Source organism: Glandiceps talaboti, chromosome 14, assembly GCF_964340395.1.
Source record: "Glandiceps talaboti chromosome 14, keGlaTala1.1, whole genome shotgun sequence".
Lineage (NCBI taxonomy): Eukaryota > Metazoa > Hemichordata > Enteropneusta > Spengelidae > Glandiceps > Glandiceps talaboti.
In genome coordinates this window covers 2,660,134-2,687,633 of record NC_135562.1, presented here as the reverse complement: position 1 = coordinate 2,687,633, position 27,500 = coordinate 2,660,134, and the positions used below count along the sequence as shown (strand labels likewise).

The 27,500-nt window shown below is 35.7% G+C and overlaps 1 protein-coding gene across 1 annotated transcript in view; it reads right to left on the bottom strand.

The window, feature by feature from the left end:
* LOC144445173 (regulating synaptic membrane exocytosis protein 2-like) overlaps window positions 1–27,500 on the bottom strand; it is a 46,782-nt gene that overhangs the window by 17,887 nt on the left and 1,395 nt on the right. Inside the window, exons 3-14 of the mRNA XM_078134707.1 lie at window positions 21,332–21,554; window positions 19,896–20,084; window positions 12,162–12,812; window positions 11,494–11,569; window positions 10,147–10,266; window positions 8,538–8,655; window positions 7,746–7,837; window positions 5,583–5,668; window positions 5,129–5,310; window positions 3,839–3,932; window positions 2,806–2,877; window positions 1–214 (exon numbers count right to left, since the gene is read on the bottom strand). The exon at window positions 1–214 is cut by the window's left edge and continues 3 nt beyond it. Of these exons, the coding sequence (XP_077990833.1) occupies window positions 1–214; window positions 2,806–2,877; window positions 3,839–3,932; window positions 5,129–5,310; window positions 5,583–5,668; window positions 7,746–7,837; window positions 8,538–8,655; window positions 10,147–10,266; window positions 11,494–11,569; window positions 12,162–12,812; window positions 19,896–20,084; window positions 21,332–21,554 (2,117 nt within the window). The remainder of the gene's footprint in view (window positions 215–2,805; window positions 2,878–3,838; window positions 3,933–5,128; window positions 5,311–5,582; window positions 5,669–7,745; window positions 7,838–8,537; window positions 8,656–10,146; window positions 10,267–11,493; window positions 11,570–12,161; window positions 12,813–19,895; window positions 20,085–21,331; window positions 21,555–27,500) is intronic.

Below are 27,500 nucleotides of genomic sequence, written 5' to 3'. Positions count from 1 at the left end.
GAGGGGCTTCACTGATAGACATGGATCGCTCCATCCTTTCCCTCATCTTGGCATGATACATGACAGCTTGCATGGTTTGCTCGAGTTTCAAACATGGCGACACTTTTCGCACTGATGTTGGGGAAGGTTTGGGTAATGGCGGACTGTTCTCATCGTGCTCCGCCAGATCAAACCATCTCGGTTCGCCCACAGCGTCTCTGAGGTCTATCAACACCTGAAATGTTTCCATGCAGTAGGATAAGATCACGGAAATTGCACAAATGTAATAGCTTTTCAGTCGTAGGAATTAACCGTCTTATATGTATGGTAATTTTGTGTATAGAAATGCATTTTGATCGAATGAAAAGTTAATACATTCAAGTGCATATTTACATGCCTTCACCTGAAATTTGACTAGGGCAACACACTTCTTGATTTCAAACAGGTCAATGTGTGACTTCACACACGTCGACTACACTTAACAGCAATTGTAATCAGAGCAAATGACACTATTAATTTCACAAAATTACTTATCGCGCATTTCTTTCTTGGAAAAAAAATGAAGTTTTGAATAAATACATTCTCTGAATTTCCAAATTCACCGTTGACGATTAGCACGATACTCGTTCTTGCTTATGTGATATGATATCACGTGCAAGCCACGCAATACGCCTTCGACCGAAAATATGGGATTTACTGTCTGGTCACGGTCAACCTATTTTGTTACTGTTCGTCGTCCACTAAAAGTGACATGGCCTCTTTATTTCAATCACTCATATCAGTTTCGGCTGAGCGACGAAAACGACCGGGGAGTAATATCTACTTTGAGTAGTGAGTTTAAATTTAGGTCAGGCGTGGGACTACTGAAAAAGTAGGGCGAACAGAATAATATATTAGCCAAAGAGCTTAAACGATATATAATATACACATCTGATAGTTTTGTCATATATCTATAGATAATATTAGGTGAGGTTGACTTTCTGGTCATTCACTGGATGTAACTGAGTTGATGTGGGTGATGTGCCTTTAGCATTTCATGTATTATGAGCACGCACGTGACATTCAATAAACTCTCTATAAACACGAAAACAAAAAATAACAACTTAATCAAAAATTGCTTAAACGTCGCTGATGGACAACTAGATACCAAATTGAATATTTATAGATAATAGATTGTCAATTAACTGCGTAGTTGCTATTGGTGTGCGGTAACAGGGGAAAGGAAACTGAACCAGTGGATGTACTAAAGTCAAGTCAAGTCAAGTCAAGTCAAGTCAAGTCAAGTCAAGTCAAGTCAAGTAAAGTAAAGTAAAGTAAAGTAAAGTAAAGTAAAGTAAAGTAAAGTAAAGTAAAGTAAAGTAAAGTAAAGTAAAGTAAAGTAAAGTAAAGTAAAGTAAAGTAAAGTAAAGTAAAGTAAAGTAAAGTAAAGTAAAGTAAAGTAAAGTAAAGCAAAGCAAAGCAAAGCAAAGCAACGCAAAGCAAAGCAAAGCAAAGCAAAGCAAAGCAAAGCAAAGTAAAGTAAAGTAAAGTAAAGTAAAGTAAAGTAAAGCAAAGCAAAGCAAAGCAAAGCAAAGCAAAGCAAAGCAAAGCAAAGCAAAGCAAAGCAAAGCAAAGCAAAGCAACGCAACGCAAAGCAAAGCAAAACAAAGTAAAGTAAAGTAAAGTAAAGTAAAGTATGGTAAGGTAAGGCAAGGCAAGGCAAGGCAAGGCAAGGCAAGGCAAGGCAAGGCAAAGCAAAGCAAAGCAAAGCAAAGCAAAGCAAAGCAAAGCAAAGCAAAGCAACGCAAAGCAAAGCAAAGCAAAACAAAGTAAAGTAAAGTAAAGTAAAGTATAGTAAAGTAAAGTAAAGCAAAGCAAAGCAAAGCAAAGCAAAGCAACGCAAAGCAAAACAAAGTAAAGTAAAGTAAAGTAAAGTAAAGCAAAGCAAAGCAAAGCAAAGTAAAGTAAAGTAAAGTAAAGTAAAGTAAAGTAAAGTAAAGTAAAGTAAAGTAAAGTAAAGTAAAGTAAAGCAAAGTAAAGTAAAGTAAAGCAAAAAAAAGCAAAGCAAAGCAAAACAAAGTAAAGTAAAGTAAAGTAAAGTAAAGTAAAGTAAAGTAAAGTAAAGTAAAGTAAAGTAAAGTAAAGTAAAGTAAAGTAAAGCAAAGCAAAGCAAAGCAAAGCAAAGCAAAGCAAAGCAAAGCAAAGTAAAGTAAAGTAAAGTAAAGTAAAGTAAAGTAAAGTAAAGTAAAGTAAAGTAAAGCAAAAAAAGCAAAGCAAAGCAAAGCAAAGTAAAGTAAAGTAAAGTATAGTAAAGTGAGTAAAATGAATAAATTCATTGAAGGAAGTTCATTAACTATCATTTATTTACAACACAAAGTCATTTACACGCTTAATACTACGATTTGCTTGTAATGACTTAAATGGACTAATATTTAGAATGTTTATTGTACAACTGGAGATATATTCTCAAGGGGTTTTAAGTCTTTTGACAACAAATGCAGTGTTTTACTTACTACATGTTAACCTATGGGTGCAATTATTTTTAAACAATAGTCTGTCTGTTTCTAACTATCTCTTTGTCTCTGTCTCTCTCACTCTCTCATTCGTTCGCTCCAATCCACAGATATACAAACAATTTTCCATGTTAACCTTCGTACAACATCAATGAACTTTGCTTCTGATGTGCTAGAAACTTCTAAAATGGACAGTAGTTAGCAAAGGGATTAGTATGATATGATGGATTAATTATTGAGCCATGCTTAGTGACATCTGTATTAGATCGATTATTTTTATATTAAATCGTCAATCTTATTGTTGATCATTAGAAAAGTAGACACTGTTTCTTACCTCTCCCATGAATTCACTCAGAGCATTTGGCACATCATCCCACACTGTAAATTCAACAGAATGGTAGTCTACCTGAAAAAACACCCAAAGAATCCCATTTATACAAAACATACCAATAATAGCACCAAACACTTATACTGCAGAAAATCCAATGAAGATATGTAGTTTTCTTAACGGATGCAGTAAAGATTCTGTTCTCTTCTCTAATGCTTTCAACTCTTTATTAGTCATGTTACTAAAGTACTAAAATGGTAATTCGTGTCTTAGTTGATCAAAAAGATTGAAGAAGTACAATTGACCTAACCTATTTTATTTGAAAGACAGTCATAATGATTTATTTGAAAGCTGTTGTCAAAAGAAGATGAACTAATAATTTGAGACAAATCCTTGTGAATATAGCCATGGTTACGTACGTCACATGATAATCTTCTGGCGTCATACCATTGTTGACCTTTGACATATATTGGTTTAGATTCGAAAAAAATGTTGTATGTTAAATTGTAGTCTGTATTTAGACGCAGATTATATTTTGTGGTATTCCTAAAAATACTTTTGAAATGTTTTATTTAAATACTAATTACGTGCAAATACATCACCTATCATATACAATCTAGTACTAGTAGTCAGCATGTACAATGCATATATACAGAACGCGCGCTCACTGCGGATTCGAACACATAAAAAATAATCTAACGACAATACGTCGTTTTGCCAGTTGGTCACATTGCCTTCTCTGACCGTATGTCTCAGTCTGTCTGTCTGTACACTCTCTCTGTCTAATGTGTTTGTCCTTCTGTCTGTCTGTCTGTCTGTCTGTCTGTCTGTCTGTCTGTCTGTCTGTCTGTCTGTCTGTCTGTCTGTCTGTATGTCTGTCTGTCTGTCTGTCTGTCCGTCCGTCTGCCTGTACACTCTCTCTGTATAATGTGTTTGTCCTGTCTGTCTGTCTGTGTCTGTCTGTCTGTCTGTCTGTCTGTCTGTCTGTCTGTCTGTCTGTCTGTCTGTCTGTCTGTCTGTCTATCTGTCTATTACTGACCTCTATCTTGGATATGTTGGGATAGATGAACGTTTTACTCCATACTGGATTACTGGTGGACTGTGCTGTGTCAGTACGGAAACGTAGTAATTCACTGTCCAAAATAAATGATAAAAAATATCCTATTATTTGAATACACAGACATTTTACATTTAGGTAAAGGATGCTTTTAGTTGATATTCATCGAACGGCTATCACCATCATGACTGACTATTTTGATATCTCTTATCAATTAGAGAGGAAATATTTTAATTGGATAACTGATATAGCGAATGATACATGCATATGTTCGATTGCTTGAAAGATACGGGGAATATGGAGTTAGCTTGGCGTTTCACTTATGGGATCCGGAGATGACATTTCTTACACACGAATAGATAACTTCAACTGTAAAGTAAAAAATTATAGAGGTGACTCGCACAGTTCAAATTTAGATAAATAAGCAATTTCGAGGAGCAATTTCGAGGAGCGCTCAAAATTGGTAGTACAGATAGACATGCAGCCCACTTTCGGTCATGTTATAAATATGCTCCTTAGAAAGTAAACAGCTGAAACCATAAGAATCACCAAGTTTGTGTTTCATTATTTCCGAAATAGTTTGTTTCCACAGCGTTGCTAAAATATTGCCATATGCTTTTCACTTTTCAATGTGATTAGGTAAACAATCCTACTGTGTGTGTTGTGTTTCTGTTATTGTTTGTCTAAAGTTGAAATTAAATGTGCCTAGCTATCTTTATGTAAAAAAATATCGCCTTACTATGAGTGAAACACCAAGGTAACCATGATTACATTGTAAATTAATAAATGTATGACGAAGAGAGATAGTTTTGATTACTAGCCACAAAATGTCGAATAAATCCCTCTCAATTGATTAAACTGAAATGATGGTGTTTTTAACATTAAATTGGAAATTCGATGCTGATTAATCAGTAGTACTGCTATCGGCCAAATGAAAATTGATATTGAACAACAGGAAGGCAAGACTTAGATATGCTACTGTCCATAAAAATCGCTAATTGTCTTTATTATACTATTACACACACACGTGTACACACACACACACACACACACACAATACACAAACATAGATTACATACATACATACATACATACATACATACATACATACATACATACATACACACACACACACACATACATACATACACACACACACACATACATACATACATACATACATACATACATACATACATACATACATACATACATACATACATACATACATACATACATACATACCAAATTGATGAATTAGAAATTACTTACCGTCTGTGAGGAAGAAGGTAAATTTTGACATAAGGATTTGATAATTGTTTAGCTGCAGTTTGCCTAACTGGTAAATTCTCGGCTTGGTAAACAGAAATGATAAGTTCTTCATCTGCTTGGTTGTATAGCATTGACAAGTGAAGTCTGCCACAGATTATTGCTTGTTCCGCCTTTAAGTCAACCTGTCGGTGTAAAACATAGAGAGCATTATTTATATTTTCAATTAGTTGTGTATGTATGTATGTATGTATGTATGTATGTATGTATGTATGTATGTATGTATGTATGTATGTACTATGTATGTATGTGTACGCATGCATGCATGCATGCATGCAATGTGCGTGATATGCGCATAAGTGCAAGCACATGCGTGCGAATGTATTGTATCTCTAATAGCAAATGCAAACAATGTATTCATACATACAGAATACACATTTTGAAATTAAATTCTTACCGGTGACTTAGGGAGTTTTCGTCTCGGTGTACTAGGGGAGTTGACAAGTTCTTTATACTGGTCTTCACTGACTTGACTGGCTAACCCTGGGTTGACAATACAAGACAAAGGTGTTAAGAATAGGAATTCGAAATTTCTATCACACATCATGTAGAAAAAGTACACCAGATTTCAAGCAGTGTGAAATGTCTGTTACATATTATTCATGACATGTTACAAAGCTATTTTCAAAGCATATTTTACTCGTGCATTATAAGCAGCAATATACCTTTTGCTATTAAAAGATGACTAACGTGTGAACTCACAATGTAAAATACATGTACATTTACCGTTACCCTTTCGTGCATGGTTCCTTGACAACTTATTCCTGCTACAAAAACCACGTATGTGTCCATGCTCTACAGTAAACAAAATACATAGACAGAGATGCAAGCAAATACAAACAAACAAACAAACAAACAAACAAACAAACGTGCATACAGTTCGATAATGAAAAGGGACTGGAACATTGTGGATAAGATAAATCAAACTTAAACATAAATTATAAAGAAAAACTAGTAACCACTTCTACTACAGAGACATACACATACTGTAAAAAACATGCATGAATTCCAAACCATATTACCACTACACAAGTTATTTTGTAAATTGTGTAACTATGTGTACATCAATCACAGTCGATTCGTATTTTCTTGTTTATATTAATATTGTTTTTGATATTGTTTCGATTCTTATAATGAAAACAAATATGTATGCTTATACGTGTAGATCAAACCAAACATTTTAATAATATGGGCCATTTTAGATTAGATGGGATTAACGTTTATCTGACAGAGCTATCAGACAAGTAAACTGTACTGATGAACAAATGGAACGTAATGTCTAATATGTTTGGGCCCACTGATAAGAAAACGCCAGCACTTTGACTGTATCGTACGTCTTCACATTTTGCATGTAGCAATGGGTTATTTCAGGATAAAATTTAAATTTGATTAGGTAGACAGACCAGTACATCATGGCATGGGTCAACGGTTATACACAAATGGAAACACTCATATACGTTCCATATAGTCACGGATCAAGTGGGATACATGACTGATGTTGTTAACATTTGACATAATAGCATACAACAAATAATCCTAACATATTAATTTTTACTGGGACTTTCCTCAAGTAAATTACTCCAAATTATTTCACATTTTGTACAGTGAATAGATGTTTTGAGCCCCCCCCCCCTCCATCCGACTATCACCCGAAGGGGGCTATTAAAACGAGTTCCGTCCGTCCCTCTGTGCGTCCATGTGCACGTATATGTCTGACATGATTTGTCGATGTTTTCAAACCTAGCACAAAGGTGTTATACGATAGTGGTCATATGCAGGTAACTTTGCTTTACGACCTTTATAAAATTTGACCGAATGGCAGCGATATTTTAAAAAAATTGATTGACTTACTTCATAACTAAAAACTGTAATAATGTAATAACTAATTTAATTCATTAACCACACAATATACATGTAAATAAAGTATTCAAGTGGAAATATCTTGTACAAAGTCTTGCAGTCTTAAATTCAATATATTGGGGCTATTCGTAGTCTCTAAATCAGACCAAATTTGCATAAATAATCAATTGATTCAACAAATATCGGACAATCGATATCCTACGACTTCATGTAAATCAAAGTACTCAAAACTTATTGGTCAACTTGCTAAAATAAATAGTTGTTACAAAATACGATCAAATTTACTAATTCCTCTTTTCATTATGAATTTTATAGAAATATTTATTTCCTCACTCATTTATAAATTTCACATGGATCATGGTTTCGAAATGTCATTCTACTAGAGGATTAATTTGTTACTTGAGGATGAAGGGCTTTCTAGATATTAAGATTAGTTTTGGAGAAGATCACATGAAGTGTTGGGCTGAAGTCGGGGCCCGAGGGTGCACTCTGAAAAACAAATATATGTATCCATAGTATCTATTTGACATTTAGATGTCATAATATAAGGTCGCTTCATTTTCTAAAATAGTCAAACAGTACAATACATGTCAGTATATTTGTACCATGCCTAATCTACATGTACGTCATAGTAATTCGTCATTAACTGGACGCATGCGCACAATGTACAGAAGACAATGTACAGAAGAAGTCTACTTACTCGTCCGTGTCAGATCTATCGCCTTCTGCATGGTTTGGTTGGAACTTTCACAATTGTCACTATGTCGACGGTCAAGCTTGGCATTGCTTACCCTATTACAATAATAAATTATATATCATCATTATTACGTCGTAAGGTTGTCAGTACTCTTTCACTGATATGGAACTAAGCCGGAAGTCAAACGAGGAAAACGTGATGAAATTTTGTCATTTAATTTTTCGAGATACAGAAATTGCTTCGATCCAGTAGCTTGAAATGATGAGTTTGTACAGATTTCAGGGTCACACTACGCCGGATATGTTGATAATATATATCCTAGTATAGTTATGATATTATGGTTTTTTTTGTCAGTACTCGTATTTAACAAGAAGTGACAATATCCTTTATACGGAGTAAATATTCCACACACACACACACACACACACACACACACACACACACACACACACATATATACACACACAGGTTAGAACAAGTTATAGAATGTATACGTGCATCACTTTCCAGGAAGTAACGCCTTATCGCATAATCAAATATGATAATACCAACAACACGACTCAACTTGCCAAGAAACTTGAAACTGTTGCCGTTGGTGAATCAATCACATTGTCCTGCGCCATAAAACTCAAAGTAAAATGGCAATAAGATTTACTGCCACACTGGAGACCGTCGAGTAACATAATCTCAGGTAGTACAGCCATCGTGACGTCGTGTCTAAACCCGAATTCATATTAAAGATATCAAAATTACATGTTGACATTACCAAGGGAGAGAACATAACACGTCACATACCTTCGTTTATGTAATACAACTATGGAAACGTCTCCTCGAGAATCCTTTACTATATCTTTTACTTCTTCAAATGTTTTATTAATCAGTGATATTCCTTCCCACTCCATTATCTGATCACCTAACATCGACAGGAAAGTGGAATTTACCAGGTACTGAATACAATTCGTGTTTCATTAGGGAGCCTTCAGTAATTACAAGGGAGGGGGGTCGGGGAAATCGGGCCCGGGCTGTTGCGTCTTGCTAAAAGGTGACCTCCCTCAATTTCCTTTCTCTAAAATATGACCCCACCCCATTCAAATATTTCAAAAACATGGTTTAAATGCTGTCAGACATGGCAAAGGACACTAGTCCCAGAATCAATTGTTTGAAGGAATTAATCCCATCGCTGCTACCACATTGAAAGTGTTAAAGGCATTGATTATTTCCCCAATTACTACTACCACAGTATATCTATGTGAGGACATTGTTCACTATATGCAACTACCGCCTATATTGCATGGAGTTTACATAAAGAGTGTGCATACAGCCATAATTTAAGGCAAATTTGGGCTGTTCAATTCCATATGTTTTCAAGGATGCTATAGTAAAATTAAAACATGTTTTGACCCACACATATCCATAGCTAATAACAATGTAAAGTACAGTGTCAACAATCAAAATAATTTTACTTTTGTGCAGTCACTAAGTGTGCACCTACCGGCTATACTGCATGTAATTTTCATAAAACGGTGCATAGATACTAAAAATCATAAAATAATGCTAAGCTAGATAATACAGTTAGTCAAAGTAAAATGTGACCGTTCCCTAAGCCCATTTTCTAAAATATGAGAACCGATTTGTAAAATGTGACACCCCCATTTCCCCATTCCTTGTAAATACTGAAGCCTCCCTCATATGTAGCCTCGCCACTTGAAGTTTTATCTCAAACGTTTGCTGCTAATTTCGTCAGGAAAAATCCAATTGAAATCAAGAATGCGAAATTTTGAAGTAGAGCTCAAAATTAAACCATTTTTCGATAAACGAAATGGCCATTGAATAATGTGTATACTCTGTGGAATTTCATTAAAAACAAGATAGTGAACATTTCAAATTGCCTTTAATATTCTGAAAGTATTAGGAACACGCTTCCTAATTGCAGGGTTTTGAGAGATTTGAATAAATAACCTGAACGAGTCAAATTGGTTGCAGCTGTCGAGGTGCATTCTAACTTAAAGTACCAGCTACATTGTATCAAACAATATGGCCATAAGCGAAAATTTGTCCAAGTGCTAGAACATCATTTACAATTGATTGTTATTACGATGACTTGAATAGACTCGGCTTGATAAACAACTAAAAACGTCACGACAAAGATGAAAGGTCAACAGAACTGTTATTGTAAAAATTATTAATATAGAGAGCATCCTGTTTTTCACTGACTACCTAATTTTATTGCTTTACCTTCCAAAACAAGCACATCATTTGAAAACCGCGATCTTCCAAAATCATACAATAGAGAATCCTTAAGTTTCATTAAAAAAAACTGGCGAGAGAGAGAGAGATATGAAAAGGTAGGGTCAAATGACAATCAGACATAAAAATATAATTATATTAAAATTTCTATATTTACCTTCTTTTATGCAGCCTTCAACCATTGCAGGACCTCCGTCTATAACCTTGGTAACGTACGCTCCAAGGGTGCCATTAGCGGCAACTTTACCTCCTATAACGCGCATTCCATACCCATTTGCTGTTAAACAAAGATAACACAACAAAATTAGCATTAATCGAGATAAAATAGTCTTAACCATCTAGATGAAAAATTCAGAGACTTCGCAAATTATTCTAAAGACATTCTCAAATTCCATGTCTGGTCACTCTATATCCGAGTTAATGTAATCAGATTATTTTCTATATTTTTTTTTTCGAAAAAGTATTTTGTTTGTAATATGCCCATGGTATTATATTTTACTATCCTTAGGTTTTATTTCCTAATTGAGACATAAATGTGCGTCATCATTTTGAAATTGTCACGGTTTCCTATCGACATGTTGTCCACGTTGATCACGTGATTGAACCTGTGAGAACCTAGCCAGTACACGTACATGTATATGTCAATTAAATCATTGTTTCGATGTGATAAAATAAGTGTTTACTCATAACTAGCAAAGTTCAGAAGCTTAGGTGACACAGCAGCATCGTTCACGTCTCGTTAGGTATCACTGTGACGTCGTCATGACAACAGGAAGATAAAATGTCACTACGAGTGATTCTGAAGAAGATTGAGGTACAATCAAGAGATATACATCTGCAGTCGTATTTCATTTTCTGTGTACCTAGTACCTAGAATCAACGAACTGACGAATACACAAAGTTGTAAACACACATATATCTCGTGGCATTTCTATCTTCAGCAATTTTTTTTGACAGAAACTAACCTACCCGAAGACGTGCAGACTAACGCTACATCATTATTTCCGCTATAATCGTAACTGACATTTTTACAGTCCAACAAGTCCTACAATGATAGCTGTGTCACACTGGTCTAGACGCCACTCCCCGCAATACAACAACGTATACAAAATATCAGAGTTACTTTTGGAAATCTCAAAGTTAAAGACTGCCTCTTTAAAGAAATCAGCATTACAAATCATAACGTTGCAGACCGTGTCTCTTTCAAGTAACCATCAACAAGTTCTCTTCTTCCACTTTACATTTAGAAACAGACATGTTTCGTACAAATCCCAGATGGTGTATGATTTGTTCGAAACATGTCTGTTTCTCAATCAAAAGTTGAAGAAGAAAAATTGTGTATGAATCACAGTGTTGCTTCAATGATGAATACAGTCATACATGTCAACATTAATAGCAACAACAAAACCCCGTAAAGTTATGGACTGTGTTCCTTCAAAGGAACCACAGCTGGAAGCTTGATCACAAAGTTACAGAATGTGTCTCTTCAAATAAGAATACTCACTTCGGGAGGATTTATCGCCATATTCTTGGTGTAATACCAGTCGTCTCACTGGTTTCTCACTTTGGCTTCGTAGGCACTGCTATAAGAAAGAAACAATAAATCATACAGTGCTGTTGAGAAATTCAACAAGATTGTTGTCACTGTTCTAATCGATTGCTTACAAATGACAGTTTTGGTGGGGATTTTTTGCTTGAAATCAGTCGGTATAAGTTCATTTACTTTGTAATAATTGACCAATAACTTCGTATCTAGGAAATGTACCTACTTTTAGTCGTTTGCATCTGTGAATAAACCAATTCAAATTCCAATCAAGTAGATACAAGCAAGGTTGTGCGCATTCGAACATGAAATATGGGATTTAATATAGCAGGGTCGTACTACGTCGAGATATTGCACTTCAACGTCATTGATTCTAAATGAATATCACCATTATTTTTCCTAATATTTACATGAATTACGCTTGCACAGGTATAATCATATTACTCCCAAGTGTTTTCATTTCGGTTGGAAAATACTCGTGACGTACGGGTTTTGCCGCTAAAAGTCGAAGACGCAACTCGTCGTCGACTATTAGCGAGAACACCCCTTTGGTCATTTGTATTTTTGCTTGGCTGAATGAAGACAAATCTTATTCAGGGAATACTATTCAAATATTCCAAATATCTTACGTCTACATGCTGTAAGGCTTCATTCGCTTTGAGATCTCCTTCCGTCAAATCGATGGTTTCCATTCGTCGTATCTTAGGAATTGTTCTTTGTTTACGAAATTTCGGCTTCTCATATTGTTCGCTTCCCGAGGAATATGGCGATAAATGTGTACTTTCTTTTCGCTGTCTTGTAAAATCGTCGTGAAAGGCAGAGTGATGAATTCTGGTATGTTCAACCGTCAACGTATCCATGGTGTCATACTCGTCGGTAACAATGATTGTTTGTCCACCCCGTCCACTATCAATATCATAGGAGCTATGTGACTGTGAAATTCGTCTTTCACGGGGACTACTGTGGCCATAGTGACTATCATCGTAGCAAATGTTAATTTTAAGTTCTGCTTCGCTATCAGAGGTGCTTTCTTTCTTTGAAAGTGTTCTCCAGTGTTGCTGTGGCAGTTTTCGTCTTTCTCTACGTGGCACTCTCCTCCGTCTTTCACTTGTTGCAGTTTCTCTTTCGGTCACTACGGTCCCATCTTTTTTGTGTCTAACGCTGCGAGAACGTGGCTTTTGTCTCTCGGCAACTAAGAACTGGTCTTCCCGTTGGGATGTGTAGTAGAACTCTTGGTGTGATATCCGTCGGCGTGGTGATCTTGAATAGATAGGCACCTTCTGGGAAGGATAATTGACAGTGATATTATTTAGAGTATTTTAAATTATATGTATAATTATATAAATCGATAAAGTTACATGTAGCAAAACTGAAAATTGTTGATATTTCTGACACTATTGGAATCGTATTAATTAATTTGAAATATAATGGAATTAGGGTGTTCCTTAGATAAAGCTTAAAAATGAGTTTTTTAAAATCTGTCGTCTTCAGAACTTGGTTTTGCACCCTCAAAACGGTTTGATCAAGGTCACAAAATAACGCAGCAGAAGTAACAGCACAGAATCGATATCCAGTACAAATACAATTGCTGCATGTGTCTGTCTTGTGTAGACAGTGATTTACATGTATATACATTTGGTTATGTAATACACTTGTTGCATCATGACAGCTCAATTTTTTCTGTGTCATGTTTATAACAGTAAATTGTATATTAGGGATTTCCTCGACTTTGGTTATAATTTGTAAGTTATATTTTAATAGCAGGTTTGGGTTCAGACAACTGCACATAGTGCTCAAGTATGTTTCGGCAAGTAAAACGCTGCGAGTATCTTTTGATAATGCAGAAAAGATTAACTCCCCCAAAACATATAAACTCAGCTTGTGGCTCTTAAGCATGTTCACCATGACAACTTGGCAAAAAACACATGGAGTATACATAAATTGTACTGCATGCTGATGATCAAGGTCAGGGCTTGGCAAAATAAAATATCAAACCAGGTTTTTGTATAGTCGTCATTAAATATTGCCTCGGTCTTTAAATTAGTTTCGTGATAGAAAGAACTAAACTTTCTTCAGCAGAATGAAATGTAGAAGTTACTGGTAAAATAATTTTGGAACTAGTTAACTGCATTATTAGTTAACTTTATAAGCTATTCATAGCCATACTGTAAATTAGGCGTTAATAGCCTATGAAATAGATATTACTAGCGCAGCTTGTACCAGGCAGTACTACATTTTTGTAGCATGTAAATCTAACATAACTAGCATATGTAAACCAGACATCACATGTTTTCAAATTATACATTACTAGGTATCACTAGTTTATACAAGGTTTTGATAATTGTTGTAGCTTGTAAAACTTGTATTGCTAGCATATTATCTAGATATCACTAGCTTGCACCAGGCATTACAAGCATGTAATTTAGACGTAACTAGCATGGAATCTATGCAATTCTATTTTGAAAATTAGGCATTATTAGCTTGGACACTAGGTAGTAATAGCTTGGAAACAAGTCATTGCTAACATTACAATAGGGAACTTGCAAACCCGCCATGTTGAATGTTGCATCATGGCAAATGTGATAATACATACTAATGAATTGGTATTGTAAACAATACTGTTACATTGTTTGCAACCACAAATGATCAATTCATAGTTACCCTGACAATAGTGGGAAGATTATTCAATCGGTAGCTTCAGATTAGGTATAACGATAACCACAGATAATCCCATAGTCCTTTGTGTCTGAGCATGCTCAGTCTGGATTGCAAGTTCCCTATTGGGTGCAACTAACTAGGAAAATAGACATTACTTGTTAACTAGCATTTAATCTGCATGCATTTGGGAGATTTAACATAGACATATATATTATTCAAGTGTAAAGACACCGTGATTATCGGTTCGTTTGATTGTCAAAACACCGTCACTTGGGTGATACTAGCACGTGATATGTCAACACTCCAACAAAGCCGTATCGGTACGTTGACTCGCTGTGCCCTTAAGGAAATGTACCTTTTTGAAATGATATGTTCTTCAAAAAGATTTATCTTATACAGGATTGAAGGATGACAAATATGCTCTGTTTGCAAAATACCTCAGTTTAATCCGTCCTTCATTTCTAGATCTAAAATCATAACATATTTTAAGCTTATAATGTTTCCATTAACCCCACCCCCTAATCCTAATCCCAACCCCAAGCCAACCCCAACCCAAAGCCAACCCCTAACCCTAAATTGAGGTGCAGTAGAAAACATCTTTGTAATATTCCTAACCCCTGGTCGTAACCCTAACCACAACAACAGCATCCCAGAACAAAAACAAAAGCTATGGTATATTCGTAGTATTGTAATAACTAAATACATTGCTGTTACCAGGCCAACAAAATGGAACTTAATATTACATATATGGTTATTGTCTTAGATGAGTAATTAATATTTGTGAATCCGGGTAGGCATAGATAATTAATAATGATGTTATTCCCCATGGCCATGAACATAAAGTTTTATATAAAAAAATAGATAGATAGATAGATAGATAGATAGATAGATAGATAGATAGATAGATAGATAGATAGATAGATAGATAGATAGATAGGTAGATAGATAGAGACAGACAGACAGACAGACAGGCAGTCAGATAGATAGATAGATAAGATAGATAGATAGATAGATAGATAGGTAGATAGATAGATAGATAGATACTAGTAGATAGATAGATAGATAGATAGATAGATAGATAGATAGATAGATAGATAGATAGATAGATAGACAGCCAGAACCTTCCATCCACACACACGCACACACACACACACACATACATACATACATACATACATACATACATACATACATACATACATACATACATACATACATACACAAATACGTACGTGTACGTGTAACATGTACTTACATACATACATACATACATACATACATACATACATACATACATACATACATACATACATACATACATACATACATACATACATACATACATACATACATACATATGTGGTTAATTGTTTTGTCTAGCCTATCTTGTCCTGGCCATCAATGTGATATTAATGTTAATTAAATGTTATCGTTCACACACACACACTGTTATGATTAGTTTTAAAATATTTCTCTAAGGTATAAGGAATTCCAGGTAGGTGTTTTCACACCACAACGTATACATCTCCATCGACGCATGACAATCAATTGGACACACAGGGTATCAGATAAAATACACACATACACATCATGATATCGATCCATTGACACATTGAATAAAAATTAACACACGACGAGCCATAAATATCCCACACGCATTGATTAAAACACTCTTGCGATCAGGTTTGACACATATCATGGTGGTCGATGGATACATCGAACATCAATTAACACATACGGCAACCCATGAACACGTGTAGCAAGCCATTGACACGTGCTGGATGGACACTAGTAGAAGTACCTTTGTCTGTTTTCTTTTACTGTCAGACATTTGATGAATCATTATTTTGTATTGTTACATAGCTTGTCTGCATAGCTTACGTCTGGCTTTCTATTTGTACTGTCCTGTTTGTTCTGCAGTACTTGATATTATAGGTTATTGTTTGCCTCATGATGCGTTTAAGCAGTTATAAAGCATTTATAAATAACAAGTCTTCATTAAAGACATACTTCCCAACCGGTGTGTTTTATGGCAAAGCTATTGCTAATTTGAGTGGTGCATCTAGATACAAAATCAGTTGATTTATATAACAGTATTTAAAAAAAAAGCAATTTAATAAAATTCACATGAACAACGTGATCTTTCGAATTCGACCAACAGTAACTGACAATAGCAGAGACTCATATTCGACCAACAGTAACTAACGATAGCGATGACTTGTAATTTATGATCTAAGCGTGGCATTCTGCAATGTATTCTACTGTTTTCTATTCAATTTTTGACGCATATGTTTGTTTACCTCGACAATCTCCTATTACGGTTACATGTAATCTCTGTTTTTGATAGTTGACCTATTCCAGCAATCTCTGATGTGCGCATGCTTTGAAGGCCATATTATGTAACAGCTACATGAACTAGTACACGAAGGACAGTCTCTGCGGCAACAATAATTGAAGGTCAACGCCAAACAAGATAAGAATTATCTTGAAACCCAACACCATGCAAAAATAAGAGTTATCTGTTGTTATATAATAACTACATGAGACAGCAAGCAGGGATTTCATGTCAGACACTTTAACTACCATACAAATTGATTTTTTTTCCATATAGAAACTAAATTCAGGTCAATATCAGAAGATAGAACATTTATTTTATAGACCAAAGGTTGGCAACGACCAACAATTCGAAATCCCATGTTTAGTGTTTTGTAATACAAACAATAATTTCAAACCAATGCTGGGAGTTACAATCCCACAGTGATTCACATGACTTTAAAATATTAAATATATGCTGTTGGTGTATATGACTGTATAGAATGGATGAGCTCTAGACGATTTTGAAAGGAACCTTTTACCGCATGGATAAATTGCCTGATACGACATAGGGAGACTCAATATCGGGTTGCATGTTGGAACTTTAATATACTGATACTTTAAAATTTTAATTTTCATCTGCGCTAACATCAAATCTAGTAGACGAATCACGAGTAGTCTCTAGCTGAGATAAACTCAAGAATTCCTCGCGTAATGAATGAATAAATGAATGAATGGATGGATGGATGCATGCATAATACGTAAACATACATGCATACATGCATGCGTGCATGCATGCATACATACATACATACATACATACATACATACATACATACATACATACATACGTACGTACGTACGTACGTACATACATACATACATACATACATACATACATACATACATACATACATACATACATACATACGTACATACGTACGTACGTACGTACGTAGGTAGGTACGTACAGACACACACACACACATACATACATACATACATACATACATACATACATACATACATACATACATACATACATACATACATACATACATACATATGTACATGGCCTCCTTAGCTTTAAGTAGAGCAGGTGAACATTGGCACAATTAAACCCTCCATCGGAGCCACAGACAGGTGTGATTGGAGATGGTATAGAGGATGATAGTGTTAGTATTTATCAAATCTTTCCAGAGGACTTTAAGCATTCAGAAACAAACGGCAGCGACGAGTTTCGAACCTACAGCAGAGACATTTTTTTTTAGAACAAAACTATTTTCATATAGTTGTGATCCCATATATTCATGATTCGATGCCGCATAAAAGTATAATTTTGCGATTAATTATTGCTGGAAATATAAGGTGCATATTATAAATCGGTGTATAAGATAACATACTTTTATATAATACATGCGCCAGACGTAATATCGACTTTGTTCTCATTTTGTAAAATGATCTTTAGATATAGGTGAATCTCTACGTTCTAATCATTACTATTGCATAGTAGTGAAACGTGATCCATGGCAAGAGATAATTGGACTGTCTGATATCTATACCATACTATCCCTGACGTACATCGCTTATATGCATCACTCCCAATCGAAGATGACTCTCCCATCGCTGTTCAAACTTTGTAATGACTCTTTTAGCTAGAGAATTGTTGATACCTGATCTAAAAGTAAAGCCGCGACAATTTGTAATCTAGTTAGTTTTCTCATGTGTGGCATATGTGTTGAAGTCAAATGCGCTTCATGTACAATGCTGTGACGTAGGTTACTGACCTTTAGGTCATCTGGTCCGCCTCGTTTCAAACAACATAAATGTTATTGACTTGTATGTCTCATTAAAACTCATTAACTTTGTACAAGGCACCTAATAATAACAGTCACGTGCTTGAGTGTACGAATTCACGTGCCCACATTCTAGACAGTTGGTAAATAATTCAGCTTTGGAATATCATAACCCCAAGTCTGCTGGCATGTAACACCAAGTACACAAGTTAAGCTGTAATGTTCACCTTCGGTTAAATTCGGGTGTATGAATAATGAAATACGCCAAATTGTACCGGGAATGAATTACGGAGAGTTGATGAAAATTGATGAATAATGAAACAGGCCTAAAGTGAGGCAATGATGCATTCCATCGATTTTTCCGCTGGCAGCGTGCGACATACTTTGTTGTCATCTCGTGACTCTTACGGCTTTATCATCTGTTGATGTTTTTTTCTGTTGTTTTTTTTTTAAAATTGTACATACGTGGTAAGCATGGTTGCCAGAATTGCACAATATGATTTATTATTCGTTATTTAGTTTTATACTGGTATTACATGATTTGCTATCTAATCAGTACGTGTGAGAAATACAGAGGATCTCATATTAAAGTGGATCGGTGTCTCATCACGCCTACATCACACGGAGGGTAAATCCACAGCAACGGCAGTGGGTAACGAGGAAAAGATGGCATGACACTCTTTTTAGCACATACAAAGCTCCATAAATATACCATTCAAAGTCTATCTTGTTTGCCCCGAAGACCTGTAAATTCTCTCAACGTAACCTAGCAACGGAGCGCGAATCAAATATACGTCAATGTTGCAAGCGGATGTCAGTGCTGCCCAACGGGATTAATTTAGTAAGTATGTGGTGTTGCTTGACAAACTGAAGACATCGGCGATTTGAATCGGATTACTAAAAGGGGACATACATCATTCTACAAGTAACTGCCCTACTCAACTTATAACGTATGTACATGAAAGTATATTTGTACAGAAGAATTGCTATGATTTGCAGCCGTATCACATGTTAGTATTCTGGAGTTCAATCTACGCATGCGTAGAATCACACTTCGCTAGATTTAAATTCAATGCCTCCCATATAAGACACATTGTTGGAATGCAAAATTCTATAAAAAAAACTATAGCTATAATTTTATACATGATGTGCCACTTAATTGGAAAATAAGTATAATAATATGAAACTGTATGACATTTGAAGCATGCATAGTTAACAGACTGATAGATAACATATACACACGGACGGACAGACAGACAGACAGACAGACAGACAGACAGACAGACAGACAGACGCATAACATAACCTCCCCTTGCGGGAGGTAACAATCCAGAAAATGTTCAACAATAAAGATGTGACAAGCTGTACGTAAACCTTTATAGGTTGTCAGTGGTCGAGTGGTTAGACCTCTTTTCAGTTGGAAAATACTAGTGACGTACCTGTATGTTTATCACTTCCTTGACTAGTGGTGACAAGACCTCTTAGGTTACTTGAATTAATGGAAATCACTGAATATATCTAATTATTAGCATTGCTATTATTTATTGATTCACCGGGAGTGTAGTAATAAAATAAAATACAGTAACTTACATGTACAAAGTGATCGGTGTCGGAATGGTATGATTCGTATTCAGACACCTTGTGTTCTAGCGCTTGAATTTTCTCCTTCAGATGTCGTGCTTTTATTTGACTCTCTGCGTTGTCACCATGATACCATTGTCCCGTCTGACAAAGTAGTTGACGCCTGAGTTCACACATCTTACATCGCCATTTATTCTTCAGGTACTTTAGAGCAAAAAAATAAATTTGTACAAAAAAATACTTCGAGGCCTGGGTTTCAATCCCAGCAGGTTCTCGCATTAGTGTTATCCTATCAATGGAGGCATGGGGATTACATAGGATTATTCTTTTGCTCTGGACCAGCTATTTCTAAGCTTTGTCAGAAAACTGTGTTTTCACACTGTTTTCCAATGTTGGCCTTTAAATTGATGCCACGTCTCAGTTTGACTGAGTTCACGAAACACACCTCACATCAAGAATTGAAATTTTTGCAAAGTACATACATACTGATAAACTTTCTGTATTTAATGGAAGTTTTAAAGATGCACTAGCTGCAATTGAAATATTTTTTTTGAAACTGTTTTGTTAGACATACTGTTTAATTGTAACATTATACACCATGAACAGAAGTGAATCATCTGTTGATAAACGTATGGTAGCATAAATCCAATCGAATTGTAAATTTGGGTCCACACCCTAAAATCAGCGCCCTCAACGACATCATGATTTCAACCTATTACTGCATTACTTATAGATAAAATCGACATGTAATCAACATATACATGTACAGTGTCTAATTATTTATGATTTCAACAATGTTCAGTGAACATATTTTGGCTGTTTGATCGAAAAAATAATATAACTCAAGCGGGTTACATCTATATTTTGAGTTCTGTGGTTGTTGCGCATAAGTTTGCAACATGTGTTGTACAGAAACAATAATCTACCTACACTAGAGACCGTAAATATATTCTAAGCGGCAAAATGATGGCATTATCATACACGAAAAGTTGGATACTTTCGAACAAAATATACATGATTTATACGCTGATCATTGTACGTTACGAAAACGTGCGTCTACGTCATCATTTTTGGCGTGATATAATTCTGTTTAACTCCCTTATATGTTCTTCATTCAGATGAACATACTCATGACATACAGATTCTGACAGTGTAGTAACTAAGCCCCTTAGGTCACTTTTAATTTTCCTTGGCTGAACGAAGAAAATATATTTGGGATTAACATTAAGTGTCAGTCATTAAATATATAAAAAAACATCAGTAAGAATAGTACATGTATGAATATATTGAATGATCGAAAAATGTTATCATTTGAAAACAATATGCTATGTAATTTTGAATTTGAATACCACAATATCACAATTTTCCATCCTTAAAACTTTACACCGCTGTGAATACTGTCAGGATTTTTCGACACCTAAGTACATGTTATGTGGTGATGATTGACTCACCTTTCCAGCCTCCGACTCGTCAAATGAGATATTAAATGAACCGCATTGCACACACACCCTTCGGTGACAGTCATAGCAGGCTCGACCAACACCATCTGCAAATTTCTTGGAATAACAGAGGCGACACAGTCTTAAATCAACTGGAGCGAGGCAACCTGACAACTTCTCTGTTTCCTTTGAAGTAACGATTTCCTCGTATTTTCTCAGTTCTGTATCGAGGTTTCTGCAAATACAAATCATACAATTGAGATATATAGAATGGACGGGGTAAATAACCGAGTCAACGAGGTACGGACATACATACATACGGAGATACATACATACATACATACATACATACATACATACATACATACATACATACATACATACATGCATACATACATACATACACACACACACACACACACACACCCACCCACCCACCCACCCACCCTACTACCTACCTACCTACCTACCTACCTACCTACCTACCTACCTACCTATAGACAGACAGACATGGGGCAGGAGATTACACGGTCAACTTATATTAGAGAAAAACAGTTTTGAGGGTAGTACAAATTAGCGACTCTTTTTACTAATATTTAGATTTGACAGAAATGTTTTTGTTTTCATTGACGATTACAAATGATTTTACATGATGCTATCTAAACATATCTATCCAAAGAAAAAATCCAGAAATAAGGTGTGTAAATGTGATTTCATATAGATTAGATAAATATAGTACACTAACGATAGATTGCTTATTGTACTACCGGTCAATTGCAGAGAACTACGTGACTTGCATCGACGTGTTCATTAACTGCAAGGTTGCATTGTTTCATGTCCAAGTAACACATTCATGTATGTCATTAGCTTGATTGTTAACCTCCCCGTGGGAGTGTAGCTATATATATACCATAACGGCGTTACTATGACAACGAGAATGTCAAATTCACCGGAACGAATATCAAGGACTATAAGCTAGTGATTTATAATCAATCAATGAGTGGTATCAGACTTTGAGAGGTTATATTTGACGGGAGGCAAGTTACACGTTTTGTTCGATCATAGCCACCACATTGTAAGGCGTGATATTAATCTTCGCTAAATCTGAATACAAATTGATTATCATTTGATTAATAGTGAATAAGACGGATAAAGATATTTAGCTAATAGAAACATTGGCAACTAGCAATTGCAATAGAAATTGATAAATCTCAACTAATAACAAACCTGCTTGAAATGATATATGAACACTTACATTTGCAAATCAATTACTTACATTCAAAGGTAATAAATACGGACAGGTGACGACCGAATGCATGGCAATTTATTTGTGTTAAAACTGATTTCCTCATTGAAATCATTAATTGAATATATTATGTGACTAGTTTAAAGCTATCGACATCGAGTCTAACTCACATGAAGTATTTCTCATTCCCAGTGTAGGAATCGTGTTATTAGTACTTGAAATTTGTAGTAGCTCAGTGACGACGTCATGTATAATTTAATTTTTTCTGAACCAACTATATGTTGTTGTTTTTTATACAACCATTTGGATGTACAGAAAATGTCCATTCGAATTTCATCTCACTAAGATAGATAGATACAAACTACAATTGTTCTTGCTACATGTTACATGACGTCACATATAATCACATACTCAGTAGAGTGGTGTTTCTTATAACGAGTTTGTCCAACGTTTATTATCCAATTTTGTTTATATAGATATTCCATGATCTTCCAATAGGTGGGATTCCAATGTTTACGCTATCTTTATTACAGTGTGATTATACCACATGACCAAAGCACTATTACAGTATATCACCCCGGGATTATAATACGTACGTGTTGTATACAGCCTTCAATGATTGGCTTAGATCGTGTCACGTGGTATGGACTAGTGGCCAGTAGTGACCTCAATTTGCATAGATCGAGCACTAGTATTCTATTTTCCCTAGGGTATTAGCCATGTAGCATGGGATTCTTTTCAGTGATTTGCTTTGACTACAGAAATTATGATGTGTTATAAAATACTTACTGCCTGGCACTCGGACACTCAGTAAATTCAGTGATTTCATTAAGGTTTCTGTATAACAGTCCTCAGGGTAATATACATCTGCTAGTGTCCTCATAGAACATGCAATGCATATATACTATCACCCATTTGTATAATCTACCATGATATTCAACAACTAGTACTGTTCGCGTCTAACTTGAAAGTTGGCTTTCAGCTGTAATATCTATGCCAAGCTCTTTTCCACAACAGAGAATTATCATAAAACTCTATTACAGTTGAAGCTATTTTTAAAATTACATGTATTTTCTGTGCTTATCATTTATATTGTAGATTCAAATTTCACCCTTTTGCAAATTGTACAACGACAAAACCTCATAACACGCGAGTGCAAGTCTGGCGTACTCGGGTATTTGCACGAGCGCTTGCAGTGTTCACTGCGGTCGTACTTTCACGAGCATAGCGAATGAAAATGTGGAATAGAAAACACTGCAAGCACGATTGCAAATATAATTACAATACCCCTGGGTACCCACACTGGCACTCACACAGCATGGGGTGTTGTTATCACATACGTTAATCCAAAACAACACATCTCCGTAAAAATGACTCTATGCGATCACGCGCATTTTGTGTAGCACGAAGTTCAACGAACGCGTTTTCGGTATAGATCTGTTTCCGGTTCCAAGACGCATTGCGCATCTCTCTATATAATACCATGTGTACTCGCTAAGGGGTTTGCAGGCGCTACTTACTTAGGGTGATGGTTGTCACATGACCGTATTAAAATCACTCATAATCACAGTGGTGTACATGTCTTTACATCATTTCCTGATGAAAATGTTATTTCAAAAGCAATACAGACTAAACAAGACTAAATCTAACAACATAAGCGACGTGCTCTCGCGCAATGCATCTTGGAACAGGAAAACCGACTAGTGTACTGCAGTGTAAATATCAATATTATGCGCGCGTAGTGGTGCAAGTAATCTCTGGTACATAATTATTGTAATTTGCATTTTAACCTACATATCTTGCTGGGTTAATTACTCCTCTCTACAGAAACTAATATTTGCGGTTTGTTGCACTCCTCGTTGTTCTGCACCTGACGCACATATTCTCCGAATTTTCATAGGAAATATGGCGTGTTTTCCCCTGTTACGTCATTTCAATTCACTGCTATATATTCAATACATATTCAAAGGTTTCTATGGTCACAATATGCGACGAGCGGATGTCATTCAGGTTAAAATGCGCATTGTTCTACGCATGACGTATCTAGTTATGGTTTCTTCGAACTTTTAGATTAATCACAGTGATCCCTTTTATATGTTTGGCATCATTTGAATCCATTGCCATATACTCTATTCACATTTAAAGTGTCCTTTGGTTTCCATGGTTACGATAAAACCAGCGAACCTCCTTAAACTGTATGGCTGTCACACCGTGTAATACTTACCCTTTTTCAAAGCTCGTGTCCTTATATATTTAAATCTGTAAGTGTAGTGTGATGTGTACTCATAACTCAAACTATATTTGGAGTATCGTGCTCAAGTTGTCATATTATTTGCAGTCTATTTTAAGCGCCATGTTGTATCACTCATACTTTATTTAAAACTGTGTTTGTCACGTCACGTGCACTTGTCATATTAATAGGCTGTAGATGTTGGGTCGTGAGTACCTGTCAATTCAACTCTACATTTCCCTCGTCAACTTCTATGATTTGAAGCCTTTGCAATGTCGTGTACACTGTGTGTATTTGTTAAACGACGAATAATCCCCTAGGTTGACACCTTCCGCGGGTGTATCCGTGTACAATATTTCATTTTGTGTTCATGATGTACCTGACAGTACCACTTCCACACTTACAATTAGAATCATAAAACCTGAAACAAAATGTCGTCTAGCTCCACAAAATCTTACTAACATTGTTACATTTTGTCGTCTGTCGCAATAAAAATCTTACCAATAGTTCTACATTTTATCTTCTGGCGCAACAAACATCTCTGTTACTAGGAGTTTTTGTTGAGCCAAAGGATAACTGAAAATGTAGCACTTTTGGTAAGATGTTTCTTGAGAAAGACGATACAATGTTGCAGTGTTAGTAAGATTTTTATCCAGCCAGACGACATTTTGTTTCGGATTTGGGGATTTTAATTGTAAGTCGCTCTATACACAGACGAGGTCTGTCTGTGCTCTATAATCACACTCACGTGTCACATGATTTCGTGAACAAAAAAATTGATGAATGGTAATTTACATTCTAGCTCATAAATAACAGTATTACAAAGTGCGGCCAAGTATGTATATCTGGAAGCCTTCAGTAATTGCAAGGAGGGTCACCTTTAACAAATCGGTTCTTGAAGGAGAGCTGTAGTTTAGAGAATGGGATTTGGAGAGAGTCAAAATTTAATTTGACTCATTGTATTGTCTAACTTTGCATTATTGTATCCCTTTGGCATCCCATCGTTTCCGCTATTTCTACGTCTCATTGCTACCACAATGGTTAGTGTTGGAGTTAGGGTTAGGGTCCATAATATCATACCATGTATCATTCAAATCGCTGCTGACAGTCATGTACAGTTAGTGAGTTAGTTGTCAGTTGTGATATAAGGAGGAAAGTGGGTCTCACATGAGTATAATGGGAACAGATGGGTAGGATGTTAAAGATAATGTCGTGGAGATGTTGACCTCGGTCCTAAAAATGTTGGGAGTGTGCCTTATCTAGTGTTTAGAAATTAAAGTTCTGACCTTCAGCTCAGCCAATTAAAACTTTCAAGTTGTAAACCAATTTTTCTGTGATAAGTGTCTTTACACGTCTGACAGCATTTAAACCAATGCATGTTTTTGAAATATTTTAACAAGGTGAAGTTCATGTTTTAGAGAAAGGAAATGCAGGGAGGGTCACTTTTTAGCATGGTGGCATTGGGAGTAGGGTCATATCTTAAGGAGCAGCTTGGGCCTCATTTCCCCAGCCCTTCCCCTCTCTCTTGTAATGAGTGAAGACTCCCTAATTCAATTTCATCTGAATGCCAGCTGTGAGCTACTTGAATAAAATTATTATAAAAATTCAAAACTCAAGTGACACGACCTCTCTGAAATAGTGATCCAATAATAGAAAAATCTGCTACAGCCTTGGCTGAAGCAAAGAGACGCGCGCATGCAAACTGCATTATCTGACATTTGTGCTAGGTTTGAGAGAAATCGACATTTTACATGTATACAATTATATGAATTTCACAGTTGACCTCAACATTTGTATGGCGCTCCTAACGTTGTTTACTTTGATACCCATGATGCCATATTCATCAATAATTTGTAAAACATATTACTCTTATGAATAAGATTTTACAATTGAATAGCTCTATGTCACAGAAGTTGCAGACGTACAGGGTCAATAAAATGTGAAGGTTGTATGATTTTCCAAACAATCATAAGAAATGCGGCTACGTCAAAATCAATCTCGAGTTAGTGATCCTTCAAGAGATCATTGTATGAGCTGACGACTTCTGTGGACATCATTCGGTAATCGAATTTCATCCCTAATATCATATCACTCAGCTAAAGAGATGCATTATACATGGCACATAATATGTTGTCTATGTATTAGGTCACTATTAGTAAACAATGTACATGTAATTTACAGACTCTGTATGTTTGCTACTAGAATCTTTAGCTTCATCCTCGTTCTATAAATCATGACCCAAGGTGTTTATAACTGGAAAAAACAGTAAATCTTCTTGGTGAGGGATATTTTGGATTTAAGATGTAAAATAAATCCACTGAAATTGACATCTGCGATCCATCAAAGAATCTCACCTCATAAATTGTATATCTCTTTTCTGGTACTTTCCATGAGATTATATTTTCTACAATTAAAGTCCTGCCTTTTATAACCTTGAGGCAGTGATATACCTCAATAGAATAACGTACGGGATAGTTAACGTCGCAGGACAAGTGTTACTTAGAAAGTTGTTTATAACCTGCAGGCAATATAATCCATAGCATCCTGTCATTTGAAATCGCGAGACTCGCATGGTTTTTGCACTCTAATCTTTTTTATATTATAATCACAAACATAGGAACATATTCATTATCATAACAACACTCCTCGATCCTGATATTATCCACCTTCGAACTCCTCGCATGAAGGTGCTGAACCATCCAACC